We start from the raw sequence: 22593 nt of genomic DNA, 5'->3' as shown, positions 1-22593 counted from the left end.
TCCAAAAAATGGATAAGAAATATTCTGACATGGAAAGGAATGAGCATATGATACAGAGTCATACATACTTGCAAATTAGCAAATGTTAGAGCAAGTCATTCGCAAAAAACAACACTTTCCTTTGTGTGTGGGTCCCCTATTTTTCTCTTTGAGGTTGCCGAAGCCAAACATTTGATTTGAGCTCGTGAGACAACCAAAAAAAAAAAAAAAAAAAAACGAACCACCCCACCAAACGGTCACTCCAGACACCACAACCTCGCATCACCGTCCGATTACGATAAACACAATTCCCGAAAATGATCCATCACGCATCATCGTTTTCCGTGCCATACCTGAATATCTAAAAATCAAAAACAAAAAAAAAACAAAAGCAAGTAGTAGTTGTATTTATTTGTAGCAGAAGAAGAAAGAAACAGCTCGTGTTTCGATTTCCGTCCACCATGTTTGCTAAATTGTTTACAAAGAGCCCCTCTCAAAAAAAACAACAGCAACAACAACAACAACAATCACAATCACAATCGCAATCGCAATCACAACCACAATCTCCTGAGGTTATATATACATATAATCTGTTATTAATGTTTTCAATTTCGATATTGCGATTTAGCTGATCGATAAAATTTCTCTATATATGAAACGCTCAAATCTGCATTGGTATAACGTTTGTAATGAACTTGAACAGCAGCAAAATGCGGTACAGGGTGGTGTGACAAGGGCAGACTTGGATCCACGCTTAACTCTTCACTATGGGATTCCATCAACCGCTTCTATTCTTGCTTTCGACTCAGTTCAAAGCCTATTGGCAATCGGAACGCTGTGAGTTTGTTAATCTAATTTTGCATAGTCTTAATTTGTTGCCTAATTGGAATTGAATTAGAAAGTTTTTTGAACAAGAATTGTATGAAAATATGACATAGTTGTATATCACTCGTTTAAATGGTACAAAATGACATGTCCATTAAGGAAGTAATAGAAACTATATGACTTTGGATACAATATAAATATATAATGATAGAAATGAATACATGTAGCCGACCTTGACTAGTCTGCTGAGACCTCCCAAAATTAAGCAAGTAGAGTTAGTTGTGTGGCATGTCTGATCTCGCTTGTCAATTAAGTAAGTAACAGAGAGTATGATTTTAGATAGAATAGAATGGTGTAAAAGAATACGTTTGACCTACCTTGCTTAGTCTGTCGAGATTTGTTGAGGATCTATAATCGACTTGATATTTTGGGACTAAGGCTCGGTTGTTGTTGTTGTTGTTGTATGAGCTTTGGTATGGATAAAGAATCATAGAAAATATCATGATCATTTTTTTGTTCAAATAAAAAAATAAAAGAACAAAAGGAAGAATCAAATTTTGTGATGTATGAGGAATATAATCTTGGAATGCATAGAAAATTCTATATATTAGGATTGTTTTGGTAATTAGACCTGTTAGTGAATTGTGAAATCATCAAGCGGATGGTGAAGCCGATAAGTGGCTAGTGTAGACAATTATTGAATTCAAAATTTGATTTTTTTTTCTTCTTCTTTGCTTACTGCAGGGATGGCAGGATAAAAGTGATTGGTGGTGATAATATTGAAGCACTTCTTATATCACCTAAGCAGTTGCCGTATAAATACTTAGAGGTTTGCGAGTTTTAAATGCAAAGATGCAAAGAGCTTGTATCTAATTTGTGCACCAATCTGATGTTTATATATCTGGTTCCGAAAGTTGGTTGTATAATTATACTTTGAGAGATTGGTGAATTGTTTGTAGTAATCTGTTGTGGCATGAATTTCTAGCTGGAAAAAATAAATTTATTGATTTGTTTCACAATACTACTTGCCGTCTTTTACATCTTAATTCAGCAAATGTTGGTCTGACAATGTTGTCTTTTCTTTGTTTTTTGGTTCTTTTTAATATGTTTCCACAGTTCTTACAAAATCAGGGTTTTATAGTCAGTATCTCAACTGAAAACGAAATTCAGGTATCAATTCTTGTTAGACTATCCATATTTCTACTGAACAATTTTTTGTCTTACTAGAACTTGTCTGCGTCTTTACCATTTTTCTTAGTTTTCTTCTTATCTTGATCCTTGTCTCTTTCTTTCTTTTATTCTTCCACTTTTCCCCACTGACATATATTATTGGTTTAATAGGTTATTGATGTTTGCAGGTTTGGGATTTGGAACACAGGCAAATAGCTTCTACTTTACAGTGGGAGTCCAATATAACTGCTTTCTCTGTTATTTATGGCACCACTTACATGTATGATGCTTTCTAAAATGATTGTTAGAGTGCATTACACTTATATTGGTTTGCAAATGCAACTGAAATCTTGACCTGTGGAATGTTGTTACCCTGTCATTTTGTACAGGTATATAGGGTGTGAGTACGGGATGGTGGCCGTGCTAAAGTATGATGCTGAAAGCAAACAAATTATACATTTACCGTATTGTGTTCCCAAAAACGTCATCGCTGGTAATTGCTCCATTCTTATAATTGGTTGATGCCATAGCTGTGTTGGATTGCGACAATTATATTTTGTCTACAAATTTTTGGGAAGAGATGGAGAGATAACCTAGTTGAGTATATAATATGCAGCACTGCATTCACTGCATGATGACCACTTTGTGTGAATAACTCCAATTAGCAGGTTGTAATATAATCTTCTATTTTCTTGATAGACTTACTATAATATATAACCCTAAGGGGTAGCACTGTTAGATGGGGACTACATCTCATTAGTTTGAATCTCCCCTTCCCCTCTCCTTGGGATAAAAACTTACACACAAAATAATAATAATAATAATAATAATAATAATAAAATACTGTGTCATATATAAGGACGCATTTAGAGTGATAAGATATTATGGTTGTCTATAGATGCAAGTGTTGCACACACACAGACACAGAAGAAAGAGAGAGGAATTTGGATGTCATTCTTCTCTGACTTGCCAACCGCCAAATCATTTTCTATTGATAAAACTCCTCTCTGAGTCTAGTTGGAGAAAGTATTCTACGGTGGTAAAGCTATGTCAAATAATTTCATTTACATGTGAAGTTTAGGGGTATTTTCTACTAATAGATTCACTAATATACGTATGTATGACAGTATGAGTATACACTTAGAACCTAGAAGGTTTACTTTGTTCATCCTACTGCTTGAATTGGATTTTAACCAAATTAGCCTTGGGCACTGGCTTCTTTCTACTAGTGTAAACATTGAATAAAAATATGGATAATAACAAGTAGGTCACCAGTATGCATCCACAGTTTTTTTATGATCCCTAATAAACTTTTTTCAGTAGCAGCAATTTTTCATTCTGGAAATATTTCTGATAATGTACCATGAACTTCACACTTGCAAAAATTCTTTTGCTTTTATTGGTATGTGTATTGTTGTTAGCATGATATGTTAGCTTCACACACAAGTACTTCAAGTCTTCAACATAAACTTGAAAATTTAAGAGATAAAACATTAAATAAATACAGCAAAAACTTCAGACATGAAGCCACAACACTAATTTTTACTTCTCACCTGCATGTATGTGTGTCACCATTCGTGCTGTGTTTATTTTAAGGAAAAATTGTGTAGACCTGTAACGTCTAATATATAAATAAGTCTAAAAAGTTGATCAATTTTTGCAGAGGCATCTGGGATTTCATTGCCTGATCATCTTTCTGTTGTTGGAGTTCTCCATCAACCTTTATCTCAGGGAAATAGGCAAGACAAGATTTACTTGAAATTTCCTGGTTTTGGGTTTTATGATTCTCTACTTTTATTCAACTTCATTGATTTATTAAGGTTATAGATTTTTTGCATCTAGAGGCATATGGATTGGTATGCCCATGCATGTCTAAGGCATATGGGTTGGTATATATATATATATATATATCATTCTTTTAGGACACTAAGGATGGGCATGAGCTGAGCTGTGATTGAGATTTTGTCAGTTGCTGAATAGGCTTGACTAGAGGCTAGATTTGGCACTTAACCCTGCGCCTAGGTGTCCAAACTGAACCGAGATGTATGTGTGTGTGTGTGTGTGTATACGTGGTATAGTTTTATCTCTCTCTCTCTCTCTCTCTCCCATGTGTTGTGTGCATGCCCCTAATAAAAAGAAGTGTTGAATGGATGAAGCCAGAAGAGGAATTAGCCTTGAGTATCGCACCTTGAACATTTACTTTGATTTACTTGTTCTACTTAATGAATGTTGAGAGAATGCATCTTTCACAGATTGCTGATTGCATATGATAATGGGCTGATTGTACTCTGGGATGCGTCTGAAGATCGCATTGTTCTTGTTAGAGGCTATAAGGACCTTCTACTGAAGGATAAAACAGTGGTTGATTGTCTAACAGACACAAGACATGAGCTGTCTGATGATGTATCAGACGATACGGAACTGGACAAAGAGATAAGCTCTATCTGTTGGGCATCTAATAGTGGGTTAGTTCTTGCTGTTGGCTACGTTGATGGAGATATAATGTTTTGGAACTTATCAAATGCTACCTCTATCCAAGATCAGAAAGCTGCAAAATCATCTAATGATGTTGTTAAGCTGCAATTATCATCAGGCAGCAGAAGACTCCCTGTCATCGTTTTGCATTGGGCTACAAATAGATCACATAATGATTGTGGGGGCCAACTCTTTGTCTATGGCGGTGATGAAATTGGATCTGAAGAAGTTTTGACGGTGTGCTTTTAACTCAAACTATTTTTTCATTTGTTTGTCTTAGTTAAGTATGTATATCTTGTGATGGGAAGTCCCTTTTTTTGTGTTGATAAAATTTAAACATAAGACCTATGACGATCCCACCCATCCCTTTACGACCCAAGCCAAGAGCCAACAGATAATAGTGATCAAAGCACCTTATTTCAACATGGGGTCATAAACATGTTAACTTCAACATTAATATTTGAGGTTGTAGCTGTGATAGAAGAAAAGGAAGAAAACAACATGGTTGGTGACTTGGTGATAATAAATTCCTTTAATAGCTAATAAATTAGCTTTCTTGGACTATGATATCATATAATTATGTTATGACATGATCACATTTTCATTTGACACATTTAACATGTCTAGTCTATGTTGTTTGTGATCCTTGTTGGCTCTATTTCCCAGTTTTTATTTAAAGCATAATGTTAATTTATTTTTTTGGGAGGGAGCCGATTTTGCTTCCAAATTTGGATGTTAATTCTGTTGTTGAGTACACAGCATAGTTCATTTAAATTTTAGATGACTATTTCTTTTCCATCTTACAGATTTTGAGCCTAGATTGGTCTGCTGGGATAGAAAGTCTGAAGTGCATTGGACGTGTAGACCTTACACTTAATGGCTTTGCAGATATGGTTCTATTACCAAGTTCTGGTACAACTGAGAGTGGTGGCACTGGCATGTCTCTAGTTGTACTAACAAATCCTGGTAAATTGAATGTCTACAATGATATTTACTTGTCTGCCTTAGTTTCTCAGAAAGAGAAAAAATCTTCTGTGACTGCTGTGGAGTATCCTATGTTCATACCCACTCTTGACCCATACATGACTGTGGCAAAGCTTGGTCTGGTTTATAGAGATGGGAAGTTCTCAAAAGTTCTGTCTGAGGTATTGCATATTTGTTAGCATAAGCAATGTAGATAGTTTCAGTTGAATATTTCAATAGCTTACTTTTTTAAAATTTTGTTTTATGACCTCCTGATATTTATTCAAGTTTCCAGTTTTCAATTAAATATTCTAAGCTGCAAAACCTCAATCAGCACATAGTCCAGGGATAGTATATATCATCCACCATTATTTATTTGGCTTTCCTTTGTCAATTTAGATTGTCTCAGCTGCAAAACTTCATGCTGCACAAACTCCAGATGTAGGGGCTACAAAGTGGCCTCTGACCGGTGGTGTTCCCTGTCAGCTTCTTGACACTGAAGTTTATCATGTTGAGAGAATATACATAGCAGGTTACCAAGATGGATCTGTTCGAGTATGGGATGCCACATATCCAGCCCTGTCACTTATTTATGTTTTAGGAGAGGTTAGCAGGGTTGTTTAACCGTTAATTTCAAATGTCATACAAAACTTAGCCCCTGGTCTTTTGGCTTTGAATTTAACAAGAGCTCTCTCTACAGTTTAGTTGAGAAAAGTTATTCTTAATGGAACACATATCATCTATGACAGGTGAATGGTATCAACATTGCCGGTACAAGCGCAGCAGTATCAGCATTAGATTTCTGCTCTTACACTTTAACATTAGCTATTGGCAATCAATGTGGTCTGGTAATATTCTATTTTTCCTGCCTTTAGCTTATACAATCAAGACTTAATGTTTTAGTGATTTTTTTCACTTTCGAGATTATGTAGGTTTGCGTATACAAGCTAGTAATGAGTACGGATGAGACAAGTTTGCACTTTGTGACAGAAACCGTGAATGAAGGTTTGGTTCTACTGTATACAAATTTCTGTGTATTCCTTTCTAACGTTGGACAAGTTCTTCATTAAATAGTTTTGCTTGAGAATTAGCTCTACAAACAAGGACCAAAAGGTGTCAACTAGGGGCTAGGTTGACAAATAAAAAATTATTAGGTGAATGACTGGTGGGTTTTTGAGGCCTTAAAGGCTTAGAGTCTAGAGAGAGAGCTCAATGGTAAAAAAAGATTGATGTAGACAACCCCAAGTATTGAGATTTCTAGGATTTGTTGTGGGAGTCTCAAAGGACCTACTATTGTTTTTCAAAAGTGGGTTTTAGGTAAAATTGGGGGCAGAAAAACAATGGAAACAAACGTGTATAAAGGACAGATCACAGAAGTTTTTTTTGTGTTCAAGACACTTCAAGTCTTTTATTTTTCCAATTTTCATTATATGCTAATTTTTGTGCAAGCTGCTTGCAGTTCACAATATTCACCAAGAAGATGGGCCTCACTGCACAGCTGTATTTTCCCTCCTCAACTCCCCTGTATGCACCCTACAATTTGCAGATTTTGGATCAAGACTTGCTGTAGGATTTGAATCGGGCCGGGTGAGTCATCTGTATAGTTTTTTTTTTTAATGGTAGTACTTTTAATTTATGCTGGTTGTTGATTGGAAATTTCAGATTAATAAGTTTTACAGATTCACATTTTTCATTTATATTACAGGTTGCAGTGCTTGATACTAGTACATTATCAGTTTTGTTTTTTACAGACAGTGTATCCGACTCAAATACCCCCGTCATATCTCTTGCTGTGAAAACATTTTTAGAGACTAACAGCTTAGTAAACAGTCCAGAGGACTCTGAATCCAAATCTTCGAACAATCTTGGGAAGGGGCTAGTGTTCACAATGACCAGGAATGCACATATTGTTGTCATGGATAGTGCAACTGGCAATATAGTCACCAGTCAGTCATTACACCTCAAAACAGATTCAATTGCAATTTCTATGTACATTCTAGGCAAGTACAGTCAGTTGGGAAAAATGTAGATTTTTTTACTCTACCTATGAGTTGTAGTTGAGAACTCCCCTTTTGCAGATGGGAGCAATTTTATCCCTGAAATGTCCAGCAAAAAGCAGTCATTGAACTCACCTCAGAAAAGTGAAGCTAGAAGTGATTTTGTACAAACTAATTTGCAGTCTGGAAGTACTCATGAAGTTGAACTTGACTCCAACGAAACTGTGTACTATGTGCAGCAATCAATGAACTTATTCATTTTACTTTGTTGTGAAGATGCATTGTTCTTATACTCTTTCGAGTCTGTGATTAAGGTGCCTCTTGTTACAGCCCTTCTTTTTCAACATTTCCACATCTTCATCTGCCAATAATCAGAACTGTGTTATTTCTAGGGTGAAAGCAACTCAATTTGGAAGGTGAATCTTGTAAAACCATGTTGTTGGACTGCAACCTTCAAGAAAAATGAGAAAGAGTTGGGGCTGGTTGTACTCTACCAGAGTGGAGCCATTGAGATAAGGTAAAGTGCTCATTAATTTCCTTTCTTGCTTACTTATATGCTGAAATGTCTGATATGATTTTGGTGGCCCTATTTTTTAATGCCATTCAGTAGAAATTAATGCTTTTTGTACCAACTATATTCTTCTTCTTTTGAGATCTTAAAAGTATGCTCAGCAGTAATTCTGTTAAAAGGAAACTGATATCATCTTTGGACAGGTCTTTGCCTACTCTTGAAGTATTGGAAGAAATCTCTTTAATGTCAATTCTAAGGTGGAACTTCAAGACTAACATGGACAAGACAATGTGTTCTTCTGATAATGGGCAAATTTTTCTGGTTGGTTTTGAATATTGATATATGACATGGACCAGTTATTCATTTTTATCATTTTATGCATCACGAGCAAATATCTGATCTATTGTCACCTGAAATTTCATCACAAATTCTATTGGGAAGGACAGTTGCTTCCACTTCTGTCTTCTATAATAATGATAAATACACTTTTCTCCCCTCTTGTTAAAATGTGATATATGGAGGTACACATGAATTTCTTTATGACATTGATATGGTTGGCATTCTCAAGTTATGGCTTTGCGTTGTTATATTTAACTTGAACTTGTGACATTCTGGTTTTATAGGTAAATGGGTGTGAATTTGCTACAGTATCTCTATTGGGCAGTGAAAATGACTTCAGGTCTCTCTCTCTCTCTTGTTTGTGTACTAATAATTCAGCCATCAAGCTCTAAACCAATATGCTTAATGCAAATCTTAATGGCTTGTCCTGTGACTACTTTCTAAAAGAGACTTTGGCATATTTAGGATTCCGGAGTCTTTGCCTAGTCTACATGATAAAATCCTTGAAGCTGCTGTACCTGCCTCTGTCAACTTATCTCCAAATCAGAAGAATAGACAGGTTCCCCCCCCTCCTTCTCTCTCTCTCTCTCTAAATAAAAGTGTCAAGATTTTGTGGCTAACTTCTGTTGACACAGGATGTCGCCCATGGGGTTTTAGGTGGAATTATTAAGAACATTAAAGTGGGTAAGGAGGAGCACAATGTAGATGCAGATCTAGCTGAAGTTCATAAGAATAATGTTGAACATTTAGAGAGCTTATATTCAAGTCCCCCATTCTTAAAGCCTTCCACTGCAGTAATGGATGACCAAGACATTATGGAGCTTAACATAGGTTCTATATCTTTGCTCCAATAATCTCCTTTCTTTTTTTGATAAGTCTCCAATAATCTCCTTTGTGCCTCACCCCGTCCTCTTTCTGAATGTGTACCATGTTTTGGCACAGATGATATTAAAATTGATGAACCAATAGCACTCTCATCTCCATCTCCGAAGAGTGATAATGAAAGGAGAGGTTTGTCTATTTCTTCATTTTCTGGTAATTTTATTTTAACTTGAATCAACTTACATTTTCATTATTGCTTCACAGATAAGGGCACAGAAAGAGAGAGATTATTTGAAGGTGCATCAACTGACACAAATCCAAGACCCAGGACAGCAGAAGAAATTAGAGCTAAATACAGAAAGGCTGGGGTAATTTTATGAAAAATCATATTTTTCTGTAATTATTTAATGAGAAAATTAGTTACACACTTTAATGTGTAAAGTTATATTTTCTGACATGGTCAGTGGTTTCAGGATGCCTCAGCAGCAGCTTCACAAGCAAGGGATAAGCTAGCGGAACGCAAAGAAAAACTTGAGGTAGATTTTTTGTTGATAGTTCCCATATCCTATCTTATCCAACTGGAAAATTTTAGTTTTCTCGAGGAATGGATGTTTGAATAATTTGAATGATGGAGTAGGTTGGAAATTTGGTGTATATACCATTAGACACCAATCTTTTAGAATTCACAAATATAGATTCCCATCTTTTAGTAACCCTCTATTAGTAGTTGCACGCCAATCAGGCGATTCTTTACACAAGCAACCTGATGCTTTGGATGTTGAAACAAGCTCTGTTGCTCATATTATCATACATAAAATGTCCTTGGAGAACAGTTACCTAATTAAAATTTGTAGAGAATGACACTATTAAAATGCATGGTCGACCTCCCTTTATCTTATATTTGTTCACTGGAATTCCAGTCCTGCCACTTTAGAGTAGGTACTGAACTCCAGTTTGTGTCATAAAGATAAATAAATGTTGGTACAGAATGTGAATTGTTTTGGATATGGTAGTTGAGTAATTGCAGTGGCTAACATAAAAATAGAGGGAACTTATTTATTAGGTGGTTTAGAAACTGCTGACACAGTTAGGGATTAGACAAGAAAAATAGATCAGGGCTCGAGGGAATAATTTTCTCATCACAGCAACTGTTTTCACATTCTTTTGCCTCATATGGTTATGCTTGCACGAAATTTCCTTCAAAAGTGATGCATGCTTTTCTGTTTATATCAGAGGATCAGTCAGCGTACTGAAGAACTGCAAAGTGGAGCTGAGAACTTTGCATCGATGGCAAGCGAACTCGCCAAGACAATGGAACGTCGTAAATGGTGGAACATATGAGAAGTTGGCAACAATGAATTATATAGGCCAATTGACAGGGTTTGGAGCAAGTTAGCCCTTAGCCCCTTACTGTGCATATTTCAGAGGTGGCCGGAACATTTTTATGAAGGATTCTACAATAAATTTGGATCCAATATTTACATAAAGTTCTCCTCTTAGTATATATTATTATCTCAAATGGGTTCAGCCTGTGTTGTAAAAGTAACTTCTTTGCTAAATTTTTAGGGAAAGAAACTTTCTTACACTTCTGTATATGTGCATTTAGTAGTTTTAGTACATCCTTCTCAGTTCTCACTGTACATGATAAGATTATTTCTATAGCAAGTTTTTGTTTTTTTGCCGAATATAGCAATTAGTTTGTTTTTCTCTTATATTTGTTTACTCTTTCATCTCTGTCCAATTATTTCTTAGGATAGAATCGCTTTCTGATATTAGGAAATTTTCGACGCTTGTATGATCTATCCTATTCCTAACTAACAGCTCCAGCTCAACCTTTTTGAGTTCCTTGTGCAGTTGCTCCACTCACAGCTATTATTTGTTTTTTGCATCCACATTTTTCTTGCTTTTTTACCCTGATAATATAGTTGGAATAGGACTAGTGCTGGCTTTGGATGATTTTGTGTTAGCGTGAAAACAAAAGATTTCTGTTTATTGATTTAGGTCCTTGTGAATTGAGACTAGTTTCATAAGATAAAATGATTCTGAATCAATAAAGTTGCCCAAAACTTTAACCTTGTAAAAAGCAGAAATATTCTGAATCAATAAAGTTGCCCAAAACTTTAACCTTGTAAAAAGCAGAAAATATTTGGCAGCACTCGCTACCTAATATGCTTAGTTGTACCATCTGTTAAAGCATAATGTAAAATTCATAGCTTAAATAGCGTATGTGTTATTTAAAAGTGTTTTCAATTTTATAAGTTTTATGTAATGAAACATATAAGGTATTTTGTGTATATATATATATATATATATATATGAAAAATGTATTTTAATAAAAAGATTTAAATTACATAATTATAATAATATTGTTTTATATAAATGGAGAAGATGTTATTAAAAAAAATACCATAATCAGTTGACTAATTTGAGCATATCCAAGGTTTTTATTTATTTATTTTAAATATACAACCCTCATTCCATGGAACACATATAACATGTTATATTAAGTTTAAATTATTATATAAGTTTAAAATTGTAGTTGTAAGGTTTCGTTTTGGATCCTAAGCCCGAAAGATAAAAAGATTAAGGCTCAAAGAGCCCAACACAATGAATTTGTAGAGACTGGACTTGAAACTAGACTTCAATGAGTTGGACAACAATCAGACTGGGTTAAAGATGACAAGAAAACCAAAATAAACAAGTTTTACACAAAGAAAACCTTCCTCGGCAAAGTCCGAGGAGAGTAGTTCTTGTATATATATCTTTTAGACTTGATTACAATTACAATTCTTAGTGCTACAGTGTTTTTTCTACAAATTCTCAGATGTCTCCCTTGTAATGGGGTCTTTCTTCCTTATATTCTCCTATTTTGCTTCATTTTCACCCTCCACGTGTAGGTCAAGTTGCCTGCTTTAATCCTTGTCCCATCAGTACCTTCTTGAAGTTTTTGGGGGTAGCTGTAAGGTTGAATATCACTGTTCAAGTATCACCTCCACATTAATGCGGCCAGAGAGTTAGCTACAGAGCATTTAATGCGGTGGTAGCAGTTTTCTCTTAGATATTTCTTAGCTTCCCTTTGTCTTATTCCCTCATGATGTTTATCCTTATCAGTAGAATTGCCCGAAGTATTGCTCTTGATGGCAGGTCTACTTTGTTAAGTCGAGGAGGCATTTCTCCTCGGACGATCTTCCCAAACCTTCATGACCAGGATCCTTCCATAACTCACTGATTTGTACTTCTTTGGTAACGTCTACCTATTCTCGGACTATTAAATGTCCTCGGACAAGGCCCACGGCCCAATATACATTCCTAGGGCTTTCATTCCCACAATAGTTTTTCTTTTTTTCTTTTTAAATATAAATATAATGCCTATATTATTGACACTTTAATTTTAAGGTAATCTTTTGAATATTTATCATTTTTATTGTTTATCTTAGGCCCAATATTTCTAATTTTTAGCCCAAAACTAAAGATTTTGGCCTAAATAAAATAAAATATCACACTTTTCAACCCAAAAATTAAGGAAAAAAAAAATTTTGGAGCCCAAAATTGAAAAGACAACTTACAAAAAGAATCAATTTAAGGCCCAATCAATCCAAAATGGATTGAATTGCACCATATTGGACTGAAGTGGACTGAAGGGATTGAAATAATGGATGTCAATACCGTACCGTACCGGCCAGCAATCCGGTACACTTGACCCCCCTGTTTCGTACCGGAAAAAATACCGGCCGTACCGGCCAATTTCGAGCAATACCGGCCGGTACCGGGCGTACCGGCTGATACAGAAAAAAGTTTTTTTTTTTTTTTTTTTTTTTTTTGTTTAAGTTTTGTAATTTTTGAATTTTTGTTAGGACAAAATGGTAACTTATTTGTATTAACTTATTAGTATTATTTGTTTTCTTAGTATGCAATGGTAACTTTTAAGCTTTCTATTTTATTTTTTTTCCCTTTTAATTGATACTAAAGTCTAAAACCATGAATAACTAGTTCTAAATTGAGGAAATGTTTTATGGTAAACTTTTATATTTATTATAATATATATATATACACAAACACATACATACATATATATATATATATATATTTATAAATATAAAAAATAGCGGTAAACCCGAAACGGTACACCGGTATTGACCGGTATTCGAAATATATCGTACCGGTGGCCAAACCGGTACGGCCTCCGGTACGGTATTGACATCCTTGATTGAAATAGACAAGATTGGACCAAATAAACCAAGTTTGATTGAAGTTGACCGAATAGAGAGAAATACTATGTTGATGTGGCTCAAAATAGCATAGCAACAATAAATTATTCGCTTATGATTTTTTTTTTTTTTTTTTTGAGAGAGAGTTTCAATCTATGTCGTCTGCTCCTGATAATAGCTATTTATTATCAGACCAAGACACCAATAAGTTTTTGGTATAGGCAGCAATTGAACCTCAGATCTCTTATTCAACAATCAGAGACTTTACCATTTTAAATATTATATAGATGATTGGGAAAAAAAATTTTCTATAACTTGTTACTATAGCAAGTTATGACTGAATCAACATAAGTTTATCATATATCTTATTTTATTATCACTATTCACAACTGAAGACGTCAACACTTACGATTTTATTAAAAACCAATTTTTGGTCAAAAATTCAAAATCAGGCACTTGACCAAGCTCTTAATTGTTCAAATGACATGTTTGATTTGAGAATGTGAAAATCCCCCCATCCGCCTCTCACGAATCAACATATCAGATTAAAATAAAACAATCAACATGATCAAAGTCAAATAATTTGAAAGTTTTCAGAAAATTGGGCTGAGCAAAATGGATGAACTGAACTACACTACTAAGACCACAAAATCTTGACTCCGAAACCGTGTGAATTCTTCATAAACTAACAATTACCATGGGAAATGGCACAAAATATAAGAAACTTGTACCAAGTTTGCTCATTTTGAAAGAGTAAAGAAAAGCCATTCAAACACTTCGAAAAGATAAGTCGGCACATTATGGTACTGACTACTGACTACTGACTATGACCCCAACCCAAACAAATCACAGAATTCCACTGATTGACTCAACGAACCAGACTTGACCACGTCAGCTCTCTTTTTTCCTTTCATACACTGCGTGGACCCACTTTGTACATACAAGTTACAACAACCAATCCTCGTGTTTCCGTTTTAAACACATGGACAACTATTCAAACAAAGTTGGCACATACCCAAATATTCAAACTTTCTTTAATTAAAAGCTCTTACCCTTTGAGCAGCAGAGGATAGATTCACACCTACGTAAGATACATGCATGTGTATACTAACAATAAGTTTAAAATCACTCTTTTCTGTGATAAAAAAGGGTTTAGACTTTAGAGTCACAACTTTTTCCATAAATTTTTTTAGCTAATAAAGTGATATCTGTGATGGGCATGTATTAGAATCAATCATAACTTATCTACCTAATAGTTTTACCTAATAGCTGTGAAAAATACGGTGAAAGAAAAATGTTATTTATGGTATTATTTTGTATATAAGAATGCATGTATGGTATTATATACATAAAAAGAGGGCACAAGGAAGAAGAAGCCCAAGTTGAGGTTTGTTGATGGGATGAGAGAGACCCTTGTGTTATCTATCTACTTAATTCCCATCTCATATTTTGTTCATTCTAAGGTCCCTAACTCCCTCTGTGTCTGTCTCTCTCTTTAGCCAAAAAGACTCAGAGCTGAAATTCTTGCATTTTTTACGTCTGGGTCTCCAATGGCGAGCTGGGTCTTAACAGAATGTGGCCTAAAGCCTCTCCCTAGAGTCTACATTCGCTGCAGAGACAGACTAGAATCAAAGACAGCCTTTTCTTCCAAGATGAGGCTTTTACAAAACAGTAAAAGCCATTGTCTTGGTTCTTCTTTGAGACTGTTTAGAGGGAACAATTGGGCTCTAAATGTGAGTGTTCCATTGAATACTGTCACATCCGTGGGTGAGAAATATGAAGAAACAGAGAGTGTTAATGGGGTGGAAGATGATGGTGAATTATTTGACCCCGGTTCACCACCTCCTTTTAATTTGGCTGATATCAGAGCAACCATTCCAAAGCATTGTTGGGTTAAAGACACTTGGAGATCTATGAGCTATGTTGTGAGAGATGTTGCGGTGGTTTTTGGATTGGCAGCTGTTGCAGCTTACTTCAACAATTGGATTGTTTGGCCTTTGTACTGGATTGCACAGGGGACCCTGTTCTGGGCTCTCTTTGTTCTTGGCCATGATTGGTAATCGTATCAAACACCTTAACCTTTTGTTGAATTTACCATATTGTTTTCTTGGTTTACATTTCTTTTCCAAGAAATCAAGGATTTATAGTAGTTTTCCTTGTGTTAATTTCAAAAGTAATTTGAATACCAATTTATATATATATATATATATTTGTGTGAATTGTGTTACGTTTTAATTTTGCAGTGGTCATGGGAGCTTCTCAAATAACTTTAATCTCAATAGCGTGGTGGGACATATCCTTCATTCTTCAATCCTTGTACCTTATCATGGATGGTTAGTTCTTGAAACCTTGTTGAATCTAGAATTGATTCTGTTGTCCTTTTATGTTTTTGGGATGAATTAGAAAAACTACTATGTTTTAATAGGTTTATGCACTATATGAAATGTGCCAATCATAAGTTGAAGGCATCATAATATGTCTAGTAATCATAATGATTTCACTTGTCATGGATACTACAGGAGAATCAGCCACCGGACTCATCATCAAAACCATGGACATGCCGAAAATGATGAATCTTGGCAACCAGTAAGTTTATGTGGTCATGGCCTCTCTCTCTCTCTCATTTTTTTTCCTTATAAAGTAATCAAAATTTAAAGGGAAAAAAAAATTAAATACGAGATATTGCAACTAGTAGAGGATAGGATTTTTATTGTAGTTTTATTATACACCTATATTATATTATTATTATTTATTTTTGTAATAAGTTGTCAGAGAAATCTGAATTTGATGTTTTTGGTAATTTTGGTTTGGGTTTGGGTTTGGGTTTTCTTTAGTTGTTTTGAGTATTAGAGGAAACACGATCTAGACATGTGTCTTAAAATGGACATATGTTAGTCTTGTGTCCCATCATGTGTTTCTTATCCACAAGAGGGAAGCCTTGTCTCTAGTTTTAATGGACTCACCGTATGCATTGTTTCTACAATCAGTTGTCCGAGAAAATCTACAAGAGTTTGGATTATGTCACCCGAAAATTGAGGTTTACCTTGCCATTTCCAATGCTTGCTTATCCTATCTATTTGGTGAGCCTTCTCCATTTTGTAAATCGATTTATAAGTAGTGGTTTTTTTTTTTTTTTGTCCAAAATAAATTTCCCTTTTTCGCTGATATGCCTTTGGTATTTTATTATAGTGGGCTCGAACTCCTGGAAAGAAGGGCTCTCATTACCACCCAAACAGTGATTTGTTTGTCCCAAATGAAAGAAAAGATGTTATCACCTCAACTGTTTGTTGGACTGCAATGGTTGGACTACTTATGTATTTAAATTTTGCAATGGGTCCTCTCCAAATGCTGAAACTCTATGGCATTCCCTACTGGGTAGGTTCAGCTTTTCATGCTTGATATATATATTGCTGAAAATAATGCTTGAATCATTTCTGTCATAGGAAAGAATGTATTTGATTAAAATGCACATTGAAATGCAGATATTCGTAATGTGGTTGGATGCAGTGACTTACTTGCATCACCATGGCCATGAAGAGAAACTTCCTTGGTATCGTGGAAAGGTATGGGATTGGGATTGAATTTATAACCGATCCCAAAATTTTGGAACTCAAACTTAATTTATTGTTTTCTTATATGTTAATCAAACAGGAATGGAGTTATCTAAGAGGAGGACTTACAACTCTAGATCGGGATTATGGAATAATCAACAACATCCACCATGATATTGGGACCCATGTCATACATCACCTATTTCCTCAAATCCCACATTACCATTTGATAGAAGCTGTGAGTATTGCTCTCAAACTGAACTAGTGTTATGAGGAATTTAGTTTGGTAACCCATATGATTAACTTATTGACTTGTTCTAATGGTTGTAAATTTAACCTTATAGACCGAGGCAGCTAAACCTGTGCTTGGGAAGTATTATCGGGAGCCAAAGAAGTCTGGACCTCTCCCATTACATCTATTGGGAACCCTTATCAGAAGTATGAAACAAGATCACTATGTTAGTGAAACAGGAGAAATTGTATATTATCAAACAGACCCCGAACTCCATGGACCCAATTAAGGTGTCCATTAAGGTGTCAAAATGAAGATCCAATGCATCAAAATGAACTTGTACATGCTTGGTAAGAAAGAACAAAAAATTAAATGATGGAGAAGATGCAGATTTGCAATAATGTATACTTGATAGGAGGAAAAAAATATTGAAAAGATAAAAACAAATGTAACTTTCTTTTGTTTGGTTGAGAAGAAATTATGTGGAAAGAAACGACATATTGTACCAACCCATTATTATAGTCTTTACTACATAAAAATAATGATTTTTCATGATTTTTACAGTTTTGTTACAAATATGTTGTATCAACAAATGAAAGTATGCTCAAATTCATTATTCATTAATGGTATAGTTTTACATTTTTATTCTTTTAATTGAATAGTAAATTATATCATTCCCATAGAATAATCAGGGGCGGAACCACATTGAAATTTGAGGAGACAATGGCCCCCACAAATTTCTCAAATATTAGTTTTTTACCTCCAAATTTACTTAAAGTTTTCAAAAATTGTGTTTGCCCCCCCTCCAAACTTCCTAATTATTAAATTTTTACCCTTAAGTTTACTTAAAGCTTTCAAAAGATATGAAGTTGGCCCCCTAAATTCTTCTTATTTCTTGTATGACACTTCTAAATTGGTTTAATTTTTATATTTACTATTATTTTGGCTCCCCATTTTCAAAATTCTAGTTCCTAGTTCCGCCCCTTCGCGTGACTAGTGCCTCTGGAGGTATTCTGTATTCGATGAAAAAAAAAAAATTGTGAAGAAAATTGATAAACTAAAATAAAAATTTAAGCTGGACCTTCCAGATAGTCAAATCAACAATCTTATCCCAGCTCTTTTTTTTTTTTTTTTTTTTTTTTTTTGAAAAAAAAACCTTTATCTCATTTATGGATATAGGCCCCAGCAAAAAAGAAAAAGAAAAGAGTTTAAAGTTGAACTTTTAAAAATAAATAAATTGTATAGCTGTTGAACCAAAATCCTAATAAGTAACAACCAAGCAGCGTTCCAGTAATTTTTAATTGAAAATTAGCGTTAAGATGGATGATGATTTGACTTAGAGGCAAATATTCCAAAGTAACAAAGCTAATTCATAGATTCATAAGTTTGGTCTGGGATTAAGAGGTGATTGAGTTCAGAATTTTTTATCCTTAAAGGAGATTTCGATTAAAATAGTGTACGTGTTGAAAACAAAGTTTCGGGGTAAAAGTTAAAACTTGTGTCATCATGAAGATGTAAGGAGAGAATGCATAACTGGATTGACGTAGGGAACTAAGAATTTGAGTTGGTAACTCTTTGTAATCTTTGTTTTAGTGCATATTTTTGGCTAGATGAAATCTAAATGGTTTTTCTCAGATTTGGGCTTTCCACCTAAAAATTCTTGTACTTTGTGTGATTGTGTTTATTTAATTTCTTTGAATGATCACATATATAGATGCACTATAAATGTATAGGAAAAAATAATACTCGTATAACTTTTTTTCCACCATGCATATCTAGAGGGGAAAAGAGGAATAAGTAAGTCATATTCATCTAGTTAAATCTGTGTAGCTTGTGAATTTTGCGTGGGAGTTTTCTGGAGGTGTTGGAGCATATCCAGGGTTTTTCCAGGGTGTAGAAATGATTTACCATTATTTTTTTTTTTTTTTTGTCTTTTTAAATGTTCAAAACTTGCTAGGTCACACTGGCTCCAAAATGTTATGCCCTTAAATGAGAGAAAATTGATGAACTAAACGTACATAAAACTAACAGATTCTTGTCAAATTGAAAAAATCACAACAATTCAAAATTTGAAGTTACATCATTATTAATCAATAGTAACACAAAATGAGAACACATTAAGCTAGATCTCATTTTAACTTGATTAATACCTTGAAATTTTTAGGTAACACCAGAAATTTAAAATATTCTCATAGATATTTTTGTTCCAATATGATAGATATTTATAGGAACTCTTTAGTTATCTTGACAGACTTCTCTGAATTTAAAAAAAAAAAAACAAAAGTAACTGTAAATTCCAATGATCCAAAAAAAAACTTAACTAACAAAATACAACAACAATAAAACCTTAGGCATAAAATTTACGATTATGTGCTTATTTGCCTTGATTTTTGACAATTTTGCGTTTTGAAAATTTCCAAGAAAATTTGTTCTATGTTAAGTAGTCTATAGAACACACGGCACTCATAAAGGAAGATATCCGCGATTGGTCTTTTTGGATTCCATCTGAGGCACAAATGCCACTACTAACATCAATACCATGGGGTTGGAGAGTAGAAAGAGCTTCATAAACATTCTCAGGGTTGATACCTCCAGCCAAGAGCCATCCATATTTGCTTCTAATTATTGGTAGCTTAAACTGGGCCCAGTTGAATCCTTTGCCACTGCAGGCATATGTCAAAACGATTATATGATAATCTTGCTCCAAAAGAATGATCAGGAGTGATGATAGACTATCTTAACCAGCTGAGAAGTAGACAAGTTAAGCAAGTAGAAGGTCAGAACGAATATTGGGATTCGTTTAGCTAGCTGGTAATCATACTTATCAAAAAAAAATTTAGCTAGCAGGTAATCATGACTAATCAATTTGAGGCTTAAACTTACTGATCGGCCACACCAGACAATTTTTTATTTCAATTTAAGTAAAGCCCGCAGGTATGAGGATTCCTTATCATATCTGCAAATCCTGTCCTGACTTTGGTTCAAACATCAAAGCAGCTAGTTTAATACATTCATATTATTGGATCAGTCACACCCAATCAGAAACATTATATAAGAGCTAGCATATTCTTTCTATTGGTAAGTTAAAAGGCCCACCCAGTGCATCTTATATTGATGACCTCCCCCATCCCATAACAATGGAAGTACCAATTGAATTATAGCTTATTAGAGGACATGATTTGGTTGTGTAAGTAAATACCTCAATATAATAACTAGTGCGCATATATGAATGCACGGACATACAAAAATGGAGCTCAATGAAGAGAAAAATATTTCTTACCTGCCACCCTTGGCACTATCCACAAGAATCCAATCAATTAGAGAGCTTTGTTCATCTGGAAGTTGGTTTAGAAGGCTTCCATCTTCATTTGCATGAAGAACAAATATAATTCGCCTTTCTTGTACTAAAACTGGGAAAGCTGCCCGAGAACCATTTCCATGAAGCTGCATGACCTCAAAGCATTACGATGTGAACTAATTTGCTATAATAAATGCAAGGTGATGTAGGTCAGACAAATATATACCTGTACAAACTCAAGGTCAGAGGCATCAGAAGCTCTTAATATCGTGTCTGCATTGTCATCTACAAATACTCCAACAGGCTTTGCCCCATGTTCCCTTGCAACTTTTGAAATCTCCTTGGCAACCGAAACTGAAACAGAACGTTTTGAGTTAGGCCACATAATCATGCCAATAAAATCAGCCCCAGCTGCTGCTGCCATTGCAGCATCTTTAGCTGATGTTATTCCACACATCTTAACCAAAGGTCGATTCTTTTCTCGTTCCTCATAACAAAAGGAGACTTCTTCTGACCGGGCAAACTTGCAAGTAATTTTCTTCTTTGAATATGACCTCATCCTTGACAAGTGCAGTCTGTCACCATTTACACCTACAAATACACTCTTGGAAATTATCATATGTTTAACAGTAACGAAGTCACTCACACAAAGAAGAAAAAAAAAATTACACTATTGGTCCCTGAACTTTAGTTCATGAGCGATTTTAGTCCCAAAAGTTTAAAGTTAAAGTGATCACTTTTAATCCCTAATAAATTTAAAGTGATCACTTTTATTCCCTAACAAACATAAAGTAATAGCTTTATTCCCTACAAACTTAAAGTAATTGCTTTTAGTCCCTAATGTGTCTAACAAAGTGATTTAGTTTGGCCACATCATCTGAAAGACTAAAAATAATCACTTTAAAATTCTAGGACAAAAGGACCAATAGTGTATCTAAACCTACTAAAAACTACGCAGCTTGTATAATCAGGTAAACACATGAAATCAGAGTACAAAGAAGAGGTTAGATGCTTGTATGTTGCAATTGCACATTCTAATAAACAACTCTTTTATGAGCTAAAATCATATACTAATATTTTTTTTGATAAGTAAGAAAGATTTATATTCAAAAAGCTACTTTACGCAGGAAAAGCACAAAGCATACCAAATCGTACAATAAAATAAAAATTACCACTCATTTGCCATTGCTGCAATTTTACAAGTTTGGGCTGAAAGTGACTTCCAATAGCTAACTCTGCAAACATAAGATATAAAACGATCACATTTTTTATAGCACCCAGATGGGCACATCACACAAATTCATTAAATGACTGTTTTAATCTTTTACTATTATCCAAGGTACACTATTTCTGCCAAGAGCATTGTAACTCAATTGAAACTTCCTAGTGTTTCCAATGGAGACGTCCACGTTCAAATTCCCCATCTCTCAACTATTGAATTATAAAAATAAAAACAACCTGTCTCAGTTTCCATGAGATACAATTCATATAATTCTATGTAAAAGCGATTTTGTTCTGCCAACCAAACAATGTCTTCAACATACATATTCACCACGTAGAACAGCTTGAAGGGTGAGACTACTTTAAGGCCAATAAAAAGAAATGCCTCAATGAGAATTATAAATAAATAGCAAGAAATTGATACCCAACTCATCAATATCTTGAACGGCAACGAAACATGAAGATTTCAAGTGACTAAACGCTAAATAGAATAACTCTCTGAGGACTTTCACCGAACATCTAAAGTGCAATTGCAGCAAACACATTCAATAAACACACACATGGAAACATGGAAAGACAGAGAGACTGAGAGAGAAAGTGACCTGTGAGCATGTTGTTTTTTGAGTACTTTGAAACTTGCATGAAGAGATGCCGAATCTGCTGATCGCGAAACAATAAAAGAAGCAAAGCGGTCTTTATCTATATTCTGTGTGTTATTAAGGCCGTAAAAAGCAATATAAAAGGAAAGTAGACATTTTTAGTTTGGGTGTGGGCTGAAATTTTAGCCCAAAAGTGACAATGCTTATAGGCTATATTTTAGGCCCAATACCCAAAGTTGTGCACCGAAATAGACTTAGACTCTTAGTTGGGCGCTGCCTCAAATTCAATCTTGACCAAAGAGAACATTCAACAGTGTCAAATTGACTTGCACACAACTTGTTAAATTAGTTTTTTATTTCACAACACTAGGATTTGTATCCGTGAAAAAATTATAATATGTCA

The 22593-nt window shown here is 34.6% G+C and overlaps 3 protein-coding genes across 8 annotated transcripts; 2 read left to right on the top strand and 1 right to left on the bottom strand.

Annotated features, from left to right (window-relative positions):
* The first annotated feature begins 168 nt into the window (after positions 1 to 168).
* Positions 169 to 10793, top strand: LOC126697743 (uncharacterized). Of its 3 annotated transcripts, none has more exons than XM_050394837.1 (24): positions 169 to 551; positions 686 to 816; positions 1549 to 1633; positions 1921 to 1974; positions 2163 to 2254; positions 2364 to 2467; positions 3638 to 3713; positions 4227 to 4686; positions 5256 to 5594; positions 5812 to 6018; positions 6162 to 6260; positions 6345 to 6417; positions 6872 to 6999; positions 7118 to 7412; positions 7491 to 7723; positions 7802 to 7926; positions 8124 to 8241; positions 8544 to 8599; positions 8725 to 8818; positions 8895 to 9090; positions 9202 to 9270; positions 9346 to 9449; positions 9555 to 9617; positions 10315 to 10793. In XM_050394837.1, the coding sequence occupies exons 1-24, from the start codon at positions 441 to 443 to the stop codon at positions 10420 to 10422; spliced, it is 3420 nt and encodes a 1139-aa protein (XP_050250794.1). In that variant the 5' UTR covers positions 169 to 440; the 3' UTR covers positions 10423 to 10793. The 3 variants fall into 3 exon arrangements, with proteins under 3 accessions (XP_050250794.1, XP_050250793.1, XP_050250795.1); XM_050394836.1 differs by having other exon boundaries at positions 683 to 816; XM_050394838.1 differs by lacking the exons at positions 169 to 551; positions 686 to 816 and having other exon boundaries at positions 2146 to 2254.
* Positions 10794 to 14506: 3713 nt separating this feature from the next.
* On the top strand, positions 14507 to 17648 carry LOC126697741 (omega-3 fatty acid desaturase, chloroplastic). Its single transcript, XM_050394831.1, has 8 exons — positions 14507 to 15345; positions 15533 to 15622; positions 15809 to 15875; positions 16277 to 16369; positions 16479 to 16664; positions 16772 to 16852; positions 16941 to 17078; positions 17185 to 17648. Exons 1-8 carry the CDS (start codon positions 14840 to 14842, stop codon positions 17359 to 17361), a joined length of 1338 nt encoding a protein of 445 aa, XP_050250788.1. The 5' UTR covers positions 14507 to 14839; the 3' UTR covers positions 17362 to 17648.
* A 1753-nt stretch (positions 17649 to 19401) lies between these two features.
* LOC126697742 (N-(5'-phosphoribosyl)anthranilate isomerase 1, chloroplastic-like) lies at positions 19402 to 22368 on the bottom strand. 4 transcript variants are annotated; one of them, XM_050394834.1, is made up of 6 exons: positions 22194 to 22368; positions 21543 to 21605; positions 20597 to 20961; positions 20353 to 20516; positions 19956 to 20046; positions 19674 to 19817 (listed from the first exon to the last, which is right to left on the bottom strand). In XM_050394834.1, exons 1-5 carry the CDS (start codon positions 22231 to 22233, stop codon positions 19980 to 19982), a joined length of 699 nt encoding a protein of 232 aa, XP_050250791.1. In that variant the 5' UTR covers positions 22234 to 22368; the 3' UTR covers positions 19674 to 19817; positions 19956 to 19979. The 4 variants fall into 4 exon arrangements, with proteins under 4 accessions (XP_050250789.1, XP_050250790.1, XP_050250792.1 ...); XM_050394832.1 differs by lacking the exon at positions 19956 to 20046 and having other exon boundaries at positions 19402 to 19735; positions 22194 to 22357; XM_050394833.1 differs by lacking the exons at positions 19956 to 20046; positions 22194 to 22368 and adding an exon at positions 22021 to 22045 and having other exon boundaries at positions 19402 to 19735.
* Between the last annotated feature and the right edge of the window lie 225 nt (positions 22369 to 22593).

The sequence above is a fragment of the Quercus robur genome, chromosome 8 (genome assembly GCF_932294415.1).
Source record: "Quercus robur chromosome 8, dhQueRobu3.1, whole genome shotgun sequence".
Lineage (NCBI taxonomy): Eukaryota > Viridiplantae > Streptophyta > Magnoliopsida > Fagales > Fagaceae > Quercus > Quercus robur.
Note: the sequence above shows the minus strand (reverse complement) of the source record. Positions and strands in the feature narration are given on the sequence as shown.